At 38.0% G+C, this 19,672-nt stretch overlaps 1 protein-coding gene across 1 annotated transcript in view; it reads left to right on the top strand.

Annotated features, from left to right (window-relative positions):
- Positions 1-19,672, top strand: part of IMPACT (impact RWD domain protein) — a 36,478-nt gene that overhangs the window by 6,839 nt on the left and 9,967 nt on the right. The window contains exons 5-7 of the mRNA XM_047087026.1: positions 7,074-7,159; positions 10,778-10,900; positions 12,740-12,837. Coding sequence (XP_046942982.1) covers positions 7,074-7,159; positions 10,778-10,900; positions 12,740-12,837 — 307 coding nt within the window. The remainder of the gene's footprint in view (positions 1-7,073; positions 7,160-10,777; positions 10,901-12,739; positions 12,838-19,672) is intronic.

Raw genomic sequence — 19,672 nt, 5'->3', positions numbered from 1 at the left:
TTACTGAGAGGTTTGGACCAAGTGCTGTACTAGCATTTTTTTAAGAGGTTTTAGCAACAGACTATCTCTGGGCATGTGGATAGAGTTGTAAAGAAGGGTTCCATTGTGAAGGAGACCTTGGAGCATGGTGTTTGCCAGGTAATCAAGTGGGGAGAGGTTTTCTGGTAGAAGGGACTGCATGAGCAAAATCATGTAGGTGTGAAGCAACCTGGCATCTTCAAAATTTAGCAAATAGTTTAAGATGCCAGGTATATAAATTAGGTAAGGATAAGAATAAAGAAGTCGTAAGTTGGGAAAGAAGTGTGGGCATTATGTTGTAGGCTCTAAGTGTTCTACACAGAGTAGTGATGTAATCAGATTTGTATTGCAGTGTGAGAGATGGGCTGTGAAGAGTTTGAGGAGGAGGGAGATGGTGGAAGCCTTTTTAGGAAGGCAACAAGAATGGATGGAGAAGAATGATCAGTTAAAGAAATACTTAAGAATATAGACTGGGGCACCTGGATGGCATCCAACCCTTGGTTTTGGCTCAGGTCATTATGTCACGGTTCAAGAGTTTGAGCCCCATGTTGGGCTCTGTACTGGCAGCATGGAGGCTACTTGGGATACTGTCTCTCTCTCCCCCTCCCCCTCTCTCCCTCCCTTCTCTCCCTCCTTCCCTCTCTCTCTCTCTCTCCCCCATCTCCCTCCCTCCCTCCCTCCCTCTCCCTTTCAAAATAAATAAACTCTTTAAAAAAAAGAATATTGGGGCGCCTGGGTGGCGCAGTCGGTTAAGCGTCCGACTTCAGCCAGGTCACGATCTCGCAGTCCGTGAGTTCGAGCCCCGCGTCGGGCTCTGGGCTGATGGCTCAGAGCCTGGAGCCTGTTTCCGATTCTGTGTCTCCCTCTCTCTCTGCCCCTCCCCCGTTCATGCTCTGTCTCTCTCTGTCCCAAAAATAAATAAACGTTGAAAAAAAATTTTTAAAAAATAAAAATAAAAATAAAAATAAAAATAAAAAAAAGAATATTGACTAGGATTTGGTGATTAGTTACTTGTAGATTAATTTGCTTATCATACCTTATTTTTGATGAAATATTTTGCATATGAGTATTTTAAATCTGTGAAAATAATTATTTTAATCAAGCAAAAGGTGAATGATGGATTTAAAAATACCTGGAATATAATAATAAATGTTGTTTAAGAGTAATCCCTTAAGGAAAGGGATTAACATTTTTTTTTTTTTTTTGTAGTACAGGTTTTTCCCCACCATCTAAAAGTGGAGCATTCCTATTAAACCTCTCAAAATGGCATAAAGAAAGAATATCCCCAACTTTCTGAATGTTCAAGTTACACTGCTTCACTTTATGAAAGACCTACATTTGGTACAGTAATGGCAGTTCTTGTAAAAGTGAAAATCCTCTTCAGGTTTCTTTTGGTTAGTGAAAATAGCTAATGTAGATCTTTTGTAAAAGTGCAGTGGCATAACACAAACTTTTGGAAAATGGGGGAATATCTGTATTTAAATTTACAATGGTTCATTTTAACAATATTTAATTTAAAATCCAAGATGATGAGTTTAATTTCCCACAGCCCCTCACATTTTGATTTATAATGGAGTCTTAGATTTGAAAGTTGGGAGGAGAGGCTTATCAGATGAGATCAGGTGCGTTCAGGGTGGTATGGCCGTAGACAAGGCGAGGCTTATCAAAGCACAAATTGCCACAAAGCTAAAAGAGTGAGGAAAACATTGTTCAAGACTATTGCAGTAGGGGAGCTACTCAGTCTGACCTCAACTTCCAGAAACAAAAGGCAGAATTTTTTGTGTTTTTAATTCCAATGAGTTAACATACAGTGTTATTAGTTTCATGTATATAAGATACCATAATTCCATACATTGCTGGTGCTCATCATGACAAGTGCCCTCCTTAATCTCCATCACCTATTTCACCCATCTCCCTACCCACCTCCCCTCTGGTAATCATCTGCTTATTCTCTATAGTTAAGAGTCTCTTTCTTGATTTCTCTCTCTCTCTTTTTTTTTTTGTCTCCTTTGCTTTTTGTTTTGTTTAAATTCCACATATGAGTGAAATCATATGGTATTTGTCTTTCTCTGACTTATTTCACTTAGCATACTACTTCAATCCTTTTTCTATGGCTGTGTAATATTCCATTATACATATTTATATATGTCACATCTTCTTTATCCATTCATCAGTGGATGGACACTTGGGTTTCTTCCATATCCTGGCTATGGTAAATAATGCTGCTATAAACATAGGGATGCATATATTGCTTTGAATTAGTGTTTTTGTACTTTTTGGGTAAATACCTAGTAATTCGATTGCTGGATTATAGGATAGTTCTATTTTTAACTTTTTGAGGAACCTCCATACTGTTTTCCACAGTGGCTATACCAGTTTGCATTCCCACCAGCAGTGCACAAGGGTTCTTTTTTTCTCCACATCCTCCCTAACACCTATTGTTTCTCATGTTGATTTTAGCCATTCTGACAGGTGTGAGGTAATGTCTAATTGTACTTTTGATTTGCATTTCCCTGATGGTAAGAGATGAAGAGCATCTTTACCTGTGTCTATTTGCCATCTGGGTGTCTACTCTGGAGAAATATCTATGTGTTTTGCCCATTTTTTAATTGGATTATTTGTTTTTTGGGTGTTGAGTTTTATAGGTTCTTTACATATTTTGGATACTAACCCTTTATTGTATGTGTCATTTGCAAATATCTTCTCCCATTCCATAGATTACCTTTTAATTTTGTTGATTTGTTTCTTTTGATGCGTAGAAGTCTTTTGTTTTTATGTAGTCCCAGTAGTTTATTTTTGCTTTTGTTTTTCTTGCCAGGAGAATTTTTAAAATTTTCATTCCAGTGTAGTTAACATGCAATGTTATATTAGTTTCAGATGTACAATACAGTGATTCAGCAGTTCCATATATTACTCAGTGCTCATCAAGATAAGTCTGTTCTTAATCCCCTTCACTTAATTTACCCCATCCCACACTCCCCCCACCTCCCCTATGGTAACCGTCTGTTTGTTCTCTAAAGTTAAGAGTCTTTTTTTTTTTTTATTTCTCTTCCTTTGTTTCTTTAATTCCGCATGAGTAGAATCATATGGTATTTGTCTCTCTCTGCTCTTATTTTGCTTAGCATTATGCTACCTAGATCCATCCATTTGTTGCAGATGGCAAGTTTTCATCCTTTTCTATGGCTGAATAATATTCCATTGTGTGTATGTATGTGTATGTATACACATACATACACACCATATTTCCTTTATCCCTTCATCTATTGATGGACACTTGTGTTGCTTTCTTAGTTTGGCTGTTGTAAATAATTTTGCAGTAAACATAGGGGTGCATGTATCCTTTCAAATTAGTGTTTTTGTATTCTTTGAGTAAATGCACAGTAGTGTAATTCCTGGATTGTAGGGTAGTTCTACTTTTAATTTTTTGAGGAACCTGCCTACTGTTTTTCACAGTGGGTACACTAGTTTGCATTCCTATCAACAGAATTTGTAAGGGCTGGGATAAGGATTTGAGGGAAGGTTAATCAGTGAGCTGTGTAAGCCCAGTAAGTTATTTCCTGAGTTTGCAAATGTGTTTCTCATGATTAGGCCATCTGTGTTTGCTAATTGTTGCTCATCAGAAGTTAGGCTCCTCCCCTCCCATAAAGACGGGAGAAGGGATGCTGTCTTCCTTAATGATTACAGTTCAAAATGATGGCTGCCAGGTCCTTGAGAAAGACACTCTTAGGCTATAAAACTGACAGGATTCTCCCTAAATCCTTTGGGATACTCCCAAAGGAGTAGAGAAAGAATTTATAATGTCAAGTTTTCTAACAAAAATGCACTAAGAAGAGGGAGGTCAGGGCCTATAGTTAGGAAGTTCTGCCAGTCTCAAGTTTAGCTAAGCTGGCATTAAGGCTGTCTTGGCCAGGCTTCTAGAATCAGTTTTGGAAATAATGTGGCCTCTTTGAATCTGTTTTCTCATCTGTAAAATAAGGATAATAGAATAATACTATTGTGAGGATTAAATGACATAATCTGTGTAATGTGCTTTAGAAGCATATGATAGCCACCCTTAATTTTATTGTTATTAAAAGAATCATCTCATGGGATAATAGAAACTCAGATTGAGTGATTTGTCTGAGGTCACACAACTTAGTAGTGTATTTTAGCAAGTGTCTTTGTCCATAAATCAACAAATATAAATATTAGAAAATTAAAGATACAACAGAGCCACAAGTAACATGACTTTGTTTTGATCATTCTGGATTGGCTAACAGTCATTTAAGTATAGCTATTCACAAAATCCAGCTTTTAGTCCAAGTTTGTCTTTTATTCAATTTGAAACAAATATTGTTCTAGACATTTTCTATTTAGCTACTTTACCATAATTTAATTTAATAAATAAAAGCTTAGCATCTCACCCTATAATAAGTAGTTTTTTAAAATTTTGTATCAGAGTCCTTAGGATTCCGTAGACTTCCTCCAGGACCAGTTGTGGGTAGCGTGCAAGGCAGATAGACACAGGAAGGAGGACTCTCAGCTTTTGTCTGTTTATTTGTTTCTGATTCTGTGAGAGATTTCGTTATAGCAATGCAAAAGTTTGAAAACCACCAAATCCTAGTGGATAGTTAAAATCTTGGACCAAGGAGAAAACACAGTTTCTTCTTACAGGAGAAAACACAAATGCAGCAATAACAACAACAACAAAAACAAACAAACAAAACACCATTAGTGATAGAACAAGGGAAAGAGTAATTGTCATTTTCCTTAGGAAATTGTAAACACCCACTACAACTTCTGTACGTTGGATTTCAGTAAGTTTTGTTAAATACAAGGGAAAAAGGAAGCATTCGGTAACTGATGTTGGGCAGAAGTGCTGTTGTACGTTTTTCTGCAAGAAGCCGTGGGCCGGAGGAGAGGAGATTTGGAGTTAAGGTTTAATTTTGTCTTTATTATTTGGAAAAATTATTTATTAATCGTGAAAATTCTTCCAAGGTGTTTTCACAACACTCCAACAACAAATCTGAATGTGAATGTATGATTCATACACAGGATGATTTTCCTGCCTCGAAGGGTGGCTTAAGGATTTAGTGAAGTAACAAAGTGTTTTCTACATGTCTTCTGTATAGTAGGTGTTCATTAAACACTAGATACTGGTATTACTATTTTTGGTGATGTGAAGAATTCAATAGAATGAGATTAGGAGATGGAGAGAATTATATACAAAAACATAAATTTGTAAGGATCACAAACACTGATATAAGGGACCCAGTTTTCTCATTGACTACCATCCCCCCAGGCCAGCATGTAGACATGGTGTAGTTATGTTGAGTGAATTAAGATAGGTTCACTTGAAAAGAAACTGCTTCTGTAAAGTAAGATAACATGCTCTAAGTCTCTGTTTTATAGATGAAGAAACAGACTCAGAGTTCAAGTGGCTTACTTGCCTAGGATCATAGCTGCTTGATAGGAGAGCAAAATGCAGTGAGCAAGCTGAGTTTTGGAGTCAGTCTGCATTCACATTCTGTCTCTGGGCTTCTTCACTGCTTCTAAGACTGTTTTAGACAAGTCTGTTTTCTCTAGGTCTGTTTTCTCATTTGTACAATGGGGAAATAATACTTCATTAAATAATTGTGAGCATTTAATGTGTTGACACATATAATGAACTTTGGGCTTTGTATATACTCAATCCATTGTACCTTTCTGCGTCTATACCTCTGAATCATTTATTGAGAAGAGAGGATAGAAGTGGGAATTGTTTAAAAGAAATTCAAACCACATTCCCCAAATTTTAAAGCCTTCCCAGTTGAATTTTCCTCTCTCTTAGAATCTTAGACACCAGTTACCAGAGCACAGGGAGGAATGTTTAGTGCTAAGGAGTTATGGGTGAGATGGGGAAGATTTGAGGGTACAGAATTATTTGAAAACAATATTTTCTTCTCTCTGCTTGTTTTGAAAGTTTCCTGGGGCGCCTGGGTGGCGCAGTGGGTTAAGCGTCCGACTTCAGCCAGGTCACGATCTCACGGTCCGTGAGTTCGAGCCCCGCGTCGGGCTCTGGGCTGATGGCTCAGAGCCTGGAGCCTGTTTCCGATTCTGTGTCTCCCTCTCTCTCTGCCCCTCCCCCATTCATGCTCTGTCTCTCTCTGTCCCAAAAATAAATAAAAAAACGTTGAAAAAAAAATTAAAAAAAAAAAAAAAAAGAAAGTTTCCTTTGGTGGGTACTGATGAGTAGTGATGAAGAGAGATAGTGGTTTCAAGGGGGACTTTCAGAGGAAGGAGGTAAGGTGTTGTTATCAAGTAATACGGGGATTACTTTAAGTACACGTAACGGACATTTATCTAAAGTTGGTGTCATTCCCTAAAGAGTAGACACCGGGACCTTTATTTTATTGCTGTTATCATCATTTGACATAACTCTGTGGACATGAACCATGCTATGTTCTTTTTCTCAGTGACCTTTGAGTTGGATTTAATTTATCTGAATCAGTCAGACGTTATTTGGAACCAAAATGAGTCAATTTGGGCAACAGAATATTTTGTCAAAAACAAAATGCAATTGTAAAGTTGTTACCTGAGTTGTCTTTTAAGTCTTTTAAATTTGGTCTCTGAGGGAGTTCCTCTGATGCTTTGCATTCTTCTTTGCTGAAATAATTATACCAAACAAGTGTGCCAAATAAGCGGTTTGAAATTGTTCAAAAAGCTTAAAAAAAAAAAGCAAGCTGTGACATCAGTACTGAAACTATATCTGCTAACAGGAACTGAATCCCCTTTACATCTATCTACTTCATCTAGTTCAAGTTCAGAAGTTTTCTTTACCCTCTTTGGTTGCAGCTTTTCTCTTATTTTAAGTAAGCAATGTTAATTTGGAGCCTGTTGAAATTGTTAATACTGATATGAACATCTGTATTCAATACTTAGCTAACAGATGTTAGGAAATCTCATGTTATAAATTCTTTTGTAAAAGGCATAGCTAGATTGCATATAATTTCTTAGATTGTAAATATGTTTATATTTTCTTGAATTTGAGAAAGAATTTTTTTTAATAACCAAGTTTTCTCTTCAATTTTGTTTAGACAGAATATTGGTGAAAGTATTCTTTACCTATGGGTAGAGAAAATAAGAGATGTTCTAATACAGAAATCTCAGATGACAGAACCAGGTAAATACTAGAAGAATATTATTAATATTATTAGTGCTCTTTTAACTTAATCATAATTACATTTCCATGTAACTATTCTAAATGAAATTTTTAATGAAAAATCTGTATTCTGTTTTATGGTTCATATGTGATAAAATACAAGTTTCTCTGGACAAGTTCGTTTGCTCATGTAGTTATGGTTATTTCTATGTGATTTTAGCCTCTTTGGTTTCATATTATACTCTTACAGAACTTGGGTTAAAGAACGTGGGTCTAAAATTTCTGCTTTCTTTGACTATTAAGGTAATATGAACCATGTAACATTCCTCATGAATTACTGGAGTACACAAGTTAGACATTAGCTTCAAATGAGTAAAGTGTTTATAGAAAAAGAACTCTTGGGGCGCCTGGGTGGCTCAGTCGGTTGAGCATCCTACTTCGGCTCAGGTCACGATCTTGCGGTCCGTGAGTTCAAGCCCCGCGTCGGGCTCTGGGCTGATGGCTCAGAGCCTGGAGCCTGCTTCCGATTCTGTGTCTCCATCTCTCTCTGCCCCTGCCCCGTTCATGCTCTGTCTCTCTCTGTCTCAAAAATAAATAAAATGTTAAAAAAAATTTTTTTTTTTAAATAAAAGAAAAAGAACTCTGGAAAACACACCAGCTGATATTTAGGATATAAAAATTTACTTTGAAAATTGATTTTTAAATTGAGATGTAGTTCACATACCATAATTATTTATCCTCTAAAAATGTGTAATACAGTGGTTTTGGTATATTCCAAAATTGTACACCTGTCGCTACTATCTAATTTCATATCAAAGACATATATTGATTTGAAAATCAAAATCAAATCAATATATGTCTTTATTATTCTTTGATTGAATCATTCATGACAACGTGGGTGTTTCTAATATTTCATTGTTACCACTGATAGAATTATTTTCAATCTGGTAAAGAGATTTTTAAAAAACCAGCAATAGTTTATTTACTAACTTTTTAGAAGATTATTTATAAGGAACCAATTATTTTGGACTCACTTAGCAAAATCATTATATATTTAAAATTGATAGTAGTGCTAACTTTTTCAGAGCATTTTACTATTTTTCTGTAGAAAATAAACGTTTTTACTGCTTCCATTAACATCTGAGATAAATGGTATGAAGATATTCTCTCCATGTGACAATCATTTTTGAATTGTTTTCCTGACTTTTATAATTCATGTTCTGATTTTGTAGCATTGATAGGAAAAGTAGTCTCAAAATAAAATTGATTTTTGCTGATCTACCATGCTAGAGTGTGGGATAATTGCAAAAAATGGAATGTATGCCAGTAAAAATTTAGGACTCCAAAAAATTTGGAATCACTCAATTCTCAGGAGATTTTTAAAAGTATAGATCTTGGGGCGCCTGGGTGGCGCAGTCGGTTAAGCGTCCGACTTCAGCCAGGTCACGATCTCGCGGTCTGTGAGTTCGAGCCCCGCGTCGGGCTCTGGGCTGATGGCTCACAGCCTGGAGCCTGTTTCCGATTCTGTGTCTCCCTCTCTCTCTGCCCCTCCCCCGTTCATGCTCTGTCTCTCTCTGTCCCAAAAATAAATAAAAAACGTTGGAAAAAAAAATTAAAAAAATAAATAAATAAATAAAAGTATAGATCTTAAAAATAAGATATTTTCCCTTTTCCATCTATATCCACATTACAGTTTAGCCAGTCTTTAAATTGTAATGTTTTTGATTTTTGTTTACAATTTGTAGTTATACTTTTTAGAAATTTTGTTTGGTATTTTTCTTACCAAAAATTGTTTTTGTAGACTTCATGCTAAAATGGAAGGATTTGTAATTCTAAAGAACTAATAAGGTTACAAGCTCATGATCAAGATATCTCATGAGAATTTTCCATTCTACCCACTTAACAAGTAACTTAGGTTGATTTTACTGTTAATCTTCAGTACAAATTTATCTCATAGGTTTTTTCTATTGCAGAAGTACTAAATTTTGAAGTAATTATATACACAAAAAATTTTTACAATTCTGTACTAATTTTAGACTTACAGAAAAATTGCAAAAATAGTACAATGAACTCTTTTATATTCCTCACTCTGTTTCCCCTAGTAACATCCTGCTTAACCACAGTATAATTACCAAGAATAGGAAACTAACATTGGTATAATATTAACCAAACTAAAGATCCGAATTTCATGGATTTTTTTCCACTAATGTCCTTTCTGCTGTTATAGGATGCTGTCCAAGATTCTACATTGCATTGACCTGTTATTTCTCCTTACTCTCTTCTAGTCTGTAAATAATTTCTCAGTCTTTCCTTGGCTTTTATGACCTCTTATGACCTGACACTTTTGAAGAGTACTGTATTTTGTAGAATGTCCCTCTGTTTGGGTCTGTCCATTGTTTTCTCATATTGGAGCAAGATTAGGCATTTTGGCAAGAATACCACAAAAATGATATTGTCTCCTTCACAGTGCATATATCAAGGAACTCATGGTATCAGTATGCTTTATTGTTATGTTTACCTTGATCCTTTGGTTACAGTGGTATCTGTCAGGTATCTCCACTGTAAAGTTATAGTATTAATCAAGCCTCTCCAGAGAATCAATTGGGTGTGAGTGTGTGTGTGTGTGTGTGTGTGTGTGTGTATGTGTGTATGTATGCGTGTGTATTTATAAAGACAAGGAGGGGGAAGAGAGGGATGGATGCAGAAGAAGGGAGGAAGAGGTGTGGAAGAGAAGGAGAGAGAGATCAATTTAAGGAATTGGCTCATGAGATTGTGGAGGCTGGCAAGTCCACACTCTGCAAGGTACTTTGGCAGGCTGGAGACCTAGGGAAGAATTAGTGTTGCAGCTCAAGTCTGAAGGCTGGCTGTCTGCTCGAAGAATTCCCTCTTCCTCTGGGGAGGCTAGTCCCTTTTCTATTAAGACCTTAACTAGATGTAGCTCTCTCACATTGTGGAGGACAGTCTGCTTTACTCAAAGTTAACTGATTTCAATGTGAATTCCATCTAAGAAATACCTTTACAGAAACATCTAGAATAGAGTTTGATCAAATAAATATCTGGATACTGTGGACTAAACTAGCCAAGTTGACATATAAACTTAACCTCACAGTTACTGTCTTTCCCTTTGTAGTTGATAAGTACCTTGAGAGAGATATTTGTCTCTCTGCTAATATCCTGTTCCTCCTTAAACTTTAACTTTAATATCTATTAGTCTGTCTTGTCAACAGTATTTATTGCTGTGGTGTTTGCATAATAATGATTCTCATTTCCTTCTTTCCTTCTTCATGGAATTGGAATTCTTTTGTGAGGAAGAGATGTCTCTTCCTGTTTTTTATTTATTTTTATCAGTATGAACTCATGTATATTATTTTACTCCATGGGTTAAAATTCTATACTATCATTATTTTGTTGCTCAAATTTTTCCAGCTTTGGCCTTCAGGTAGACTTTTGTATTCTTTTTTGTTAGCTCACCTGTCTTTTTTTTTTTTTTTTTTTTTTTGAGCATTTCTTTGCTCTCCAGAATCATAAGCTCTTCCAGGCTCATCTTTTATTTATTTTCCTAGACAAAGACCAACCAATTATTAAGTGGAATTCCTTACTGTCCTCTAAGTTCATTCATAAGGTCTCATATCCACATAGGACCTGACATCAAGAAGAAAACTGAAGAGGAAGATGTAGAATGTGAAGATGATCTCATTTTAGCATGTCAACCGGAAAATCCTGTTAAAGCATTGGATTTTGAGATTAGTGAAAATCAAACAGGTATATTACCATCTAGTTTCTTTTGAGGCGCCTGGGATGGCAGTTGTTACCAACTAGTTTCTTTTGAGGCGTGTGGAATGTTTCTGAAATGGTATAGAACTGTAGTAAACTCTCATACGTTAAGAAATAGTTATTAATTTGCAGAGAATTGAGGGTTTTTTTTTCCTGCCTGCTGGCCATTTTGATGTTTGCTATGTCTGTCAGAATGATGAGGAAAAAACAGAAATTTCTCCCTCCCCCCACTGTTTTTTTTTTTATGTGTGTGACTTTCTAGAGTTTTGAATTAATGATAGGAGAAACTGAAACTAAGAAAAACTGTTAATGTTTTCAGTTCACATCCTGTTTTTATATGTCTATTTTGAAATCCTCAGCTGTCTCCTGATGTTTCAGTTAACTTTTAGTCTGTGTTCATAAATATAATAGCTGAACGTACAGCCACTGAACTCAAGCTAGTAAAATGCCTTTAAGATTTTAGTTTTTGCTTAAGTAGATTTGTTCCATAATCAGATAGTATTCAGCTTATGAATAGGTTGATGCGATAAATCAATCAGCTGTATGTTGCCATTGGAAAATCTCTTCTATTTTAGTATCTTAAAATTTTGAACGGTAGCATCAGTTTTCTCAAGGCTTTTACAAAAACATGATAGGCCAGAGGGAACTATGCATTATACAGTAGCTTTCAAACAATACTATGAAGCTTTAAAGTTCTTGTGTGGTGTTTCAGGACCAGGAAGGGAAATAAATAGGAAGAGAAAGAGTGGGAGAAAAGACCCAGGATTCCCACCCCTACCTCAGTCTCACATTTTATTCATTTATATATTTGTGGATTTGGCATAAGATTTCTTTCAGGAAACAGGATACACTATTAAAAGCAAGAGTAAAAATCATAGTCAACAATAAATAGTGTCCAGTTCATGTTGACCTTAGTGCTACACTGGTACAGTGGTCACAGTTTGTTCAAGAAGAGGACACACTCAGGAGGAAGGCAAAACATCCTGCATAAACCTGGTTTCTTGACCTAGCCCTGCCACACACCAGTGCAGTAAGTTTTGACAAGTTGTTTAAAGCTGTATAGAAATATTTTTACATGTGTTAGTTGAAGTAGTCCATCAATTATAAGGCAAGCTGACCTGGGTAAGATTCAACAGATCAGTGAATAGAAATAGGAAACAATTTTAATTATTTTTCCTGAATAGCTTTAGATCCTAAATGAGGCAGATGTAGTAGCCAGGATAGTTGGTAAGTTTCTCAACAGAGTTAAGGTCAAATTAGTGGTTCTTAAACTTGTTTAAGAGGCAGAATAACTGGAAATAATGATACTCTGTGGAATACCAATTTGGTGTATCATTGATATATTCAATCCTATGAAGAAGGAACAGTTTTATTAGCAGAAAACATTTCATCACAGCTACACAAAATAAAGTCATAGGTTTCCCAACCCAGAAGTCCATCAACAGAATTGATAAATAAATTGTGGTATGTTAGCAGCTGATAATCTTTTTGGTCTTAGGATCCTTTTATACTCTTAAAACTTAGTTATTATACCAATTTATACTACTATAACATCCCAGGATTTGAGGCCCAACCTACTGGGTGACCTTGACAGGTGAAAATCATTTATAAGTCAAGTAGTTTAATCTTGCTTACATTTGAACACTTTTTACTTAAAATTATAATTTTAATAGATAGCTATTAAGGGTAATTTGGGTTGATTTGCTATATGATTTACATCTCTTTCCCAACTCCCTTCCCCACCCTCTGCTCACACCATTGTCAATTTTTCATTATTCAAATGTAAGAATTTTAAAAATAAAATAATGTAATTCTTTAAATTTATAGAAATAGAAGAATTACCTCCGATTGATCATGGCATTCCTATTACAGACCGAAGAAGTACTTTTCAGGCGCACTTGGCTCCGGTAGTTTGTCCTAAACAGGTAAAGTTTCTATGTCCAGTTCACTTTGATGTTGTTTTACCAAAGTAATTCAAGTAAATGGTTTTCCTCTTATGTTTGCTCTTATGTTTAATTTTCACATAAGATGAAAATTATTTGTTCATTTTCCAACCCCGGAATTACTGTGAATCATGGAAGATTTGTTTCGGTTTTAACAAATTAGAGCTTAACCCTCTAATGGATTTCCAAACAAGAAAAGCGCATTGTGTGGAAAATTATGATGCTTAATAGCCTGTTAAAAAAATTATTTGTCCTATTGTGTGGGAGTTCTGCAAAACCAAGTCGGCTCCATTGATGCCCAGGGAAGAAGACAGTGGACAGACTGGCTGAGCAGAGTCTTTTTTTTTTTTTTTTTTTTTTTTTTTTTTTTTTTTGTGATAATTGCAGGGGACTTTATTTTTTTTTTTATATATGAAATTTATTGACATATTGGTTTCCATACAACACCCAGTGCTCATCCCAAAAGGTGCCCTCCTCAATACCCATCACCCACCCTCCCCTCCCTCCCACCCCCATCAACCCTCAGTTTGTTCTCAGTTTTTAAGAGTCTCTTATGCTTTGGCTCTCTCCCACTCTAACCTCTTTTTTTTTTTTCCTTCCCCTCCCCCATGGGTTCCTGTTAAGTTTCTCAGGATCCACATAAGAGTGAAACCATATGGTATCTGTCTTTCTCTGTATGGCTTATTTCACTTAGCATCACACTCTCCAGTTCCATCCACGTTGCTACAAAAGGCCATATTTCATTTTTTCTCATTGCCACGTAGTACTCCATTGTGTATATAAACCACAAATTCTTTATCCATTCATCAGTTGATGGACATTTAGGCTCTTTCCATAATTTGGCTATTGTTGAGAGTGCTGCTATGAACATTGGGGTACAAGTGCCCCTATGCATCAGTACTCCTGTATCCCTTGGGTAAATTCCTAGCAGTGCTATTGCTGGGTCATAGGGTAGGTCTATTTTTAATTTTCTGAGGAACCTCCACACTGCTTTCCAGAGCGGCTGCACCACTTTGCATTCCCACCAACAGTGCAAGAGGGTTCCCGTTTCTCCACATCCTCTCCAGCATCTATAGTCTCCTGATTTGTTCATTTTGGCCACTCTGACTGGCGTGAGGTGATACCTGAGTGTGGTTTTGATTTGTATTTCCCTGATAAGGAGCAACGCTGAACATCTTTTCATGTGCCTGTTGGCCATCTGGATGTCTTCTTTAGAGAAGTGTCTATTCATGTTTTCTGCCCATTTCTTCACTGGGTTATTTGTTTTTCGGGTGTGGAGTTTGGTGAGCTCTTTATAGATTTTGGATACTAGCCCTTTGTCCGATATGTCATTTGCAAATATCTTTTCCCATTCCGTTGGTTGCCTTTTAGTTTTGTTGGTTGTTTCCTTTGCTGTGCAGAAGCTTTTTATCTTCATAAGGTCCCAGTAATTCACTTTTGCTTTTAATTCCCTTGCCTTTGGGGATGTGTCGAGTAAGAGATTGCTACGGCTGAGGTCAGAGAGGTCTTTTCCTGCTTTCTCCTCTAAGGTTTTGATGGTTTCCTGTCTCACATTTAGGTCCTTTATCCATTTTGAGTTTATTTTTGTAAATGGTGTGAGAAAGTGGTCTAGTTTCAACCTTCTGCATGTTGCTGTCCAGTTCTCCCAGCACCATTTGTTAAAGAGGCTGTCTTTTTTCCATTGGATGTTCTTTCCTGCTTTGTCAAAGATGAGTTGGCCATACGTTTGTGGGTCTAGTTCTGGGGTTTCTATTCTATTCCATTGGTCTGTGTGTCTGTTTTTGTGCCAGTACCATGCTGTCTTGATGATGACAGCTTTGTAGTAGAGGCTAAAGTCTGGGATTGTGATGCCTCCTGCTTTGGTCTTCTTCTTCAAAATTCCTTTGGCTATTCGGGGCCTTTTGTGGTACCATATGAATTTTAGGATTGCTTGTTCTAGTTTCGAGAAGAATGCTGGTGCAATTTTGATTGGGATTGCATTGAATGTGTAGATAGCTTTGGGTAGTATTGACATTTTGACAATATTTATTTTTCCAATCCATGAGCAGGGAATGTCTTTCCATTTCTTTAAATCTTCTTCAATTACCTTCATAAGCTTTCTATAGTTTTCAGCATACAGATCCTTTACATCTTTGGTTAGATTTATTCCTAGGTATTTTATGCTTCTTGGTGCAATTGTGAATGGGATCAGTTTCTTTATTTGTCTTTCTGTTGCTTCCTCGTTAGTGTATAAGAATGCAACTGATTTCTGTACATTGATTTTGTATCCTGCAACTTTGCTGAATTCATGTATCAGTTCTAGCAGACTTTTGGTGGAGTCTATCGGATTTTCCATGTATAATATCATGTCATCTGCAAAAAGCGAAAGCTTGACTTCATCTTTGCCAATTTTGATGCCTTTGATTTCCTTTTGTTGTCTGATTGCTGATGCTAGAACTTCCAGCACTATGTTAAACAACAACGGTGAGAGTGGGCATCCCTGTCGTGTTCCTGATCTCAGGGAAAAAGCTCTCAGTTTTTCCCCGTTGAGGATGATGTTAGCTGTGGGCTTTTCATAAATGGCTTTTATGATCTTTAAGTATGTTCCTTCTATCCCGACTTTCTCAAGGGTTTTTATTAAGAAAGGGTGCTGGATTTTGTCAAAGGCCTTTTCTGCATCGATTGACAGGATCATATGGTTCTTCTCTTTTTTTTTGTTAATGTGATGTATCACGTTGATTGATTTGCGAATGTTGAACCAGCCCTGCATCCCAGGAATGAATCCCACTTGATCATGGTGAATAATTCTTTTTATATGCTGTTGAATTCGATTTGCTAGTATCTTATTGAGAATTTTTGCATCCATATTCATCAGGGATATTGGCCTGTAGTTCTCTTTTTTGACTGGGTCTCTGTCTGGTTTAGGAATCAAAGTAATACTGGCTTCATAGAATGAGTCTGGAAGTTTTCCTTCCCTTTCTATTTCTTGGAATAGCTTGAGAAGGATAGGTATTATCTCTGCTTTAAATGTCTGGTAGAACTCCCCTGGGAAGCCATCTGGTCCTGGACTGTTATTTGTTGGGAGATTTTTGATAACCGATTCAATTTCTTCACTGGTTATGGGTCTGTTCAAGCTTTCTATTTCCTCCTGATTGAGTTTTGGAAGAGTGTGGGTGTTCAGGAATTTGTCCATTTCTTCCAGGTTGCCCAATTTGTTGGCATATAATTTTTCATAGTATTCCCTGATAATTGTTTGTATCTCTGAGGGATTGGTTGTAATAATTCCATTTTCATTCATGATTTTATCTATTTGGGTCATCTCCCTTTTCTTTTTGAGAAGCCTGGCTAGAGGTTTGTCAATTTTGTTTATTTTTTCAAAAAACCAACTCTTGGTTTCGTTGATCTGCTCTACAGTTTTTTTAGATTCTATATTGTTTATTTCTGCTCTGATCTTTATTATTTCTCTTCTTCTGCTGGGTTTAGGCTGCCTTTGCTGTTCTGCTTCTATTTCCTTTAGGTGTGCTGTTAGATTTTGTATTTGGGATTTTTCTTGTTTCTTGAGATAGGCCTGGATTGCAATGTATTTTCCTCTCAGGACTGCCTTCACTGCGTCCCAAAGCGTTTGGATTGTTGTATTTTCATTTTCGTTTGTTTCCATATATTTTTTAATTTCCTCTCTAATTGCCTGGTTGACCCACTCATTCGTTAGTAGGGTGTTCTTTAACCTCCATGCTTTTGGAGGTTTTCCAGACTTTTTCCTGTGGTTGATTTCAAGCTTCATAGCATTGTGGTCTGAAAGTATGCATGGTATAATTTCAATTCTGGGGCGCCTGGGTGGCGCAGTCGGTTAAGCGTCCGACTTCAGCCAGGTCACGATCTCGCGGTCCACGAGTTCGAGCCCCGCGTCGGGCTCTGGGCTGATGGCTCAGAGCCTGGAGCCTGTTTCCGATTCTGTGTCTCCCTCTCTCTCTGCCCCTCCCCCGTTCATGCTCTGTCTCTCTCTGTCCCAAAAATAAATAAACGTTGAAAAAAAAAAATTTAATTTCAATTCTTGTAAACTTATGAAGGGCTGTTTTGTGACCCAGTATATGATCTATCTTGGAGAATGTTCCATGTGCACTCGAGAAGAAAGTATATTCTGTTGCTTTGGGATGCAGAGTTCTAAATATATCTGTCAAGTCCATCTGATCCAATGTCTCATTCAGGGCCCTTGTTTCTTTATTGACCGTGTGTCTAGATGATCTATCCATTTCTGTAAGTGGGGTGTTAAAGTCCCCTGCAATTACCACATTCTTATCAATAAGGTTGCTTCTGTTTATGAGTAATTGTTTTATATACTTGGGGGCTCCGGTATTCGGCGCATAGACATTTATAATTGTTAGCTCTTCCTGATGGATAGACCCTGTAACTATTATATAATGTCCTTCTTCATCTCTTGTTACAGCCTTTAATTTAAAGTCTAGTTTGTCTGATATAAGTATGGCTACTCCAGCTTTCTTCTGGCTTCCAGTAGCATGATAAATAGTTCTCCATCCCCTCACTCTCAATCTAAAGGTGTCCTCAGGTCTAAAATGAGTCTCTTGTAGACAGCAAATAGATGGGTCTTGTTTTTTTATCCATTCTGATACCCTATGTCTTTTGGTTGGCGCATTTAATCCATTTACATTCAGTGTTATTATAGAAAGATACGGGTTTAGAGTCATTGTGATGTCTGTATGTTTTATGCTTGTAGTGATGTCTCTGGTACTTTGTCTCACAGGGTCCCCCTTAGGATCTCTTGTAGGGCTGGTTTAGTGGTGACAAATTCCTTCAGTTTTTGTTTGTTTGGGAAGACCTTTATCTCTCCTTCTATTCTAAATGACAGACTTGCTGGATAAAGGATTCTCGGCTGCATATTTTTTCTGTCTAGCACACTGAAAATCTCGTGCCAATTCTTTCTGGCCTGCCAAGTTTCAAAAGAGAGATCAGTCACGAGTCTTATAGGTCTCCCTTTATATGTGAGGGCACGTTTACCCCTTGCTGCTTTCAGAATTTTCTCTTTATCCTTGTATTTTGCCAGTTTCACTATGATATGTCGTGCAGAAGATCGATTCAAGTTACGTCTGAAGGGAGTTCTCTGTGCCTCTTGGATTTCAATGCCTTTTTCCTTCCCCAGTTCAGGGAAGTTCTCAGCTATGATTTCTTCAAGTACCCCTTCAGCACCTTTCCCTCTCTCTTCCTCCTCTGGGATACCAATTATGCGTATATTATTTCTTTTTAGTGTATCACTTAGTTCTCTAATTTTCCCCTCATACTCCTGGATTTTTTTATCTCTCTTTTTCTCAGCTTCCTCTTTTTCCATAACTTTATCTTCTAGTTCACCTATTCTCTCCTCTGCCTCTTCCATCCGAGCCGTGGTGGTTTGCATTTTGTTTTGCATTTCATTTAAAGCGTTTTTCAGCTCCTCGTGACTGTTCCTTAGTCCCCTGATGTCTGTAGCAAGAGATTCTCTGCTGTCCTGTATGCTGTTTTCCAGCCCAGCGATTAATTTTATGACTATTATTCTAAATTCACTTTCTGTTATATTATTTAAATCCTTTTTGATCAGCTCATTAGCTGTTGTTATTTCCTGGAGATTCTTCTGAGGGGAATTCTTCCGCTTGGTCATTTTGGATAGTCCCTGGTGTGGTGAGGGCCTGCAGGGCACTTCCCCTGTGCTGTGGTGTATAACTGGAGTTGGTGGGCGGGGCCGCAGTCCGACCTGATGTCTGCCCCCAGCCCACCGCTGGGGCCACAGTCAGACTGGTGTGTGCCTTCTCTTCCCCTCTCCTAGGGGCGGGATTCACTGTGGGGTGGCGTGGCCCGTCTGGGCTACTTGCACACTGCCAGGCTTGTGATGCTGGGGATCTGGCTTATTAGCTGGGGTGGGAAGGCAAGGTGCACGGCGGCAGGGGGGGCAGGCTTAGCTCGCTTCTCCTTAGGTGATCCACTTCAGGAGGGGCCCTGTGGCAGCCGGAGGGAGTCAGATCCGCTGCCGGAGGTCTGGCTCCGCAGAAGCACAGAGTTGGGTGTTCGCGCGGAGCGAGCAATTTCCCTGGCCGGAACCGGTTCCCTTTGGGATTTTGGCTGGGGGATGGGCGGGGGAGATGGCGCTGGCGAGCGCCTTTGTTCCCCGCCAAACTGAGCTCTGTCGTCCGGGGGCTCCGCAGCTCACCCTCCCTTTTTCCTCCAGCCTTCCCGCTTTCCGAGCAGAGCTGTTAACTTATGACCTCCCAGACGCTAAGTAGCGCTTGCTGTCGGAACACAGTCCGTCAGGCCCCTCCGCTTTTGCAAGCCGGACTCGGGGGCTCTGCTTGGCTGGCGAGCCGCCCAAGCAGAGTCTTTCTGACCTGAATTCCTTTTCCTTTCTGCCTCTTGATCTTAGGTGACCTGATTCCCACTCAAGGATACCAAATGGGAGAATTTTCAATCACAAACTGTAACTACCTAGAAAGTTAAATTAACAACAGAAGTCTCATTAACTTAGCATAGGTTTGAATCCTTAGTCTCTTCTCTTTGGTCTCTATAGCTCCTCAACTGTAAGCCCTTCTGAAGCCCTGAACTACAGGGTACAGTTCTTTGTACCAGGCTGCACTTTCACTCTCCTCTGCATTGACTTGTGGTCAAGATAACAGCTTTTGGTTCAGGCTTCTGGCTCTTTCTGTCTGCAGTTTGTCCTTGACTGTTGCCCTAATCTTGTTGCCAGGCTCCTCCTTAGACATTATGTTCTGAATCTGTTCATCCTGGTTCCTCTTTATTTTTCTGATTATAGTCTCTTGGACTTACAGGATCATAATTGTGAGAGCTCAAATAAATCTTA

This window comes from Lynx rufus, unplaced genomic scaffold (assembly GCF_022079265.1).
Source record: "Lynx rufus isolate CCGP_SWC_20201006 ecotype Redwood Valley unplaced genomic scaffold, mLynRuf1.p SCAF_22, whole genome shotgun sequence".
Taxonomy (NCBI): Eukaryota; Metazoa; Chordata; class Mammalia; order Carnivora; family Felidae; genus Lynx; species Lynx rufus.
Note: the sequence above shows the minus strand (reverse complement) of the source record. Positions and strands in the feature narration are given on the sequence as shown.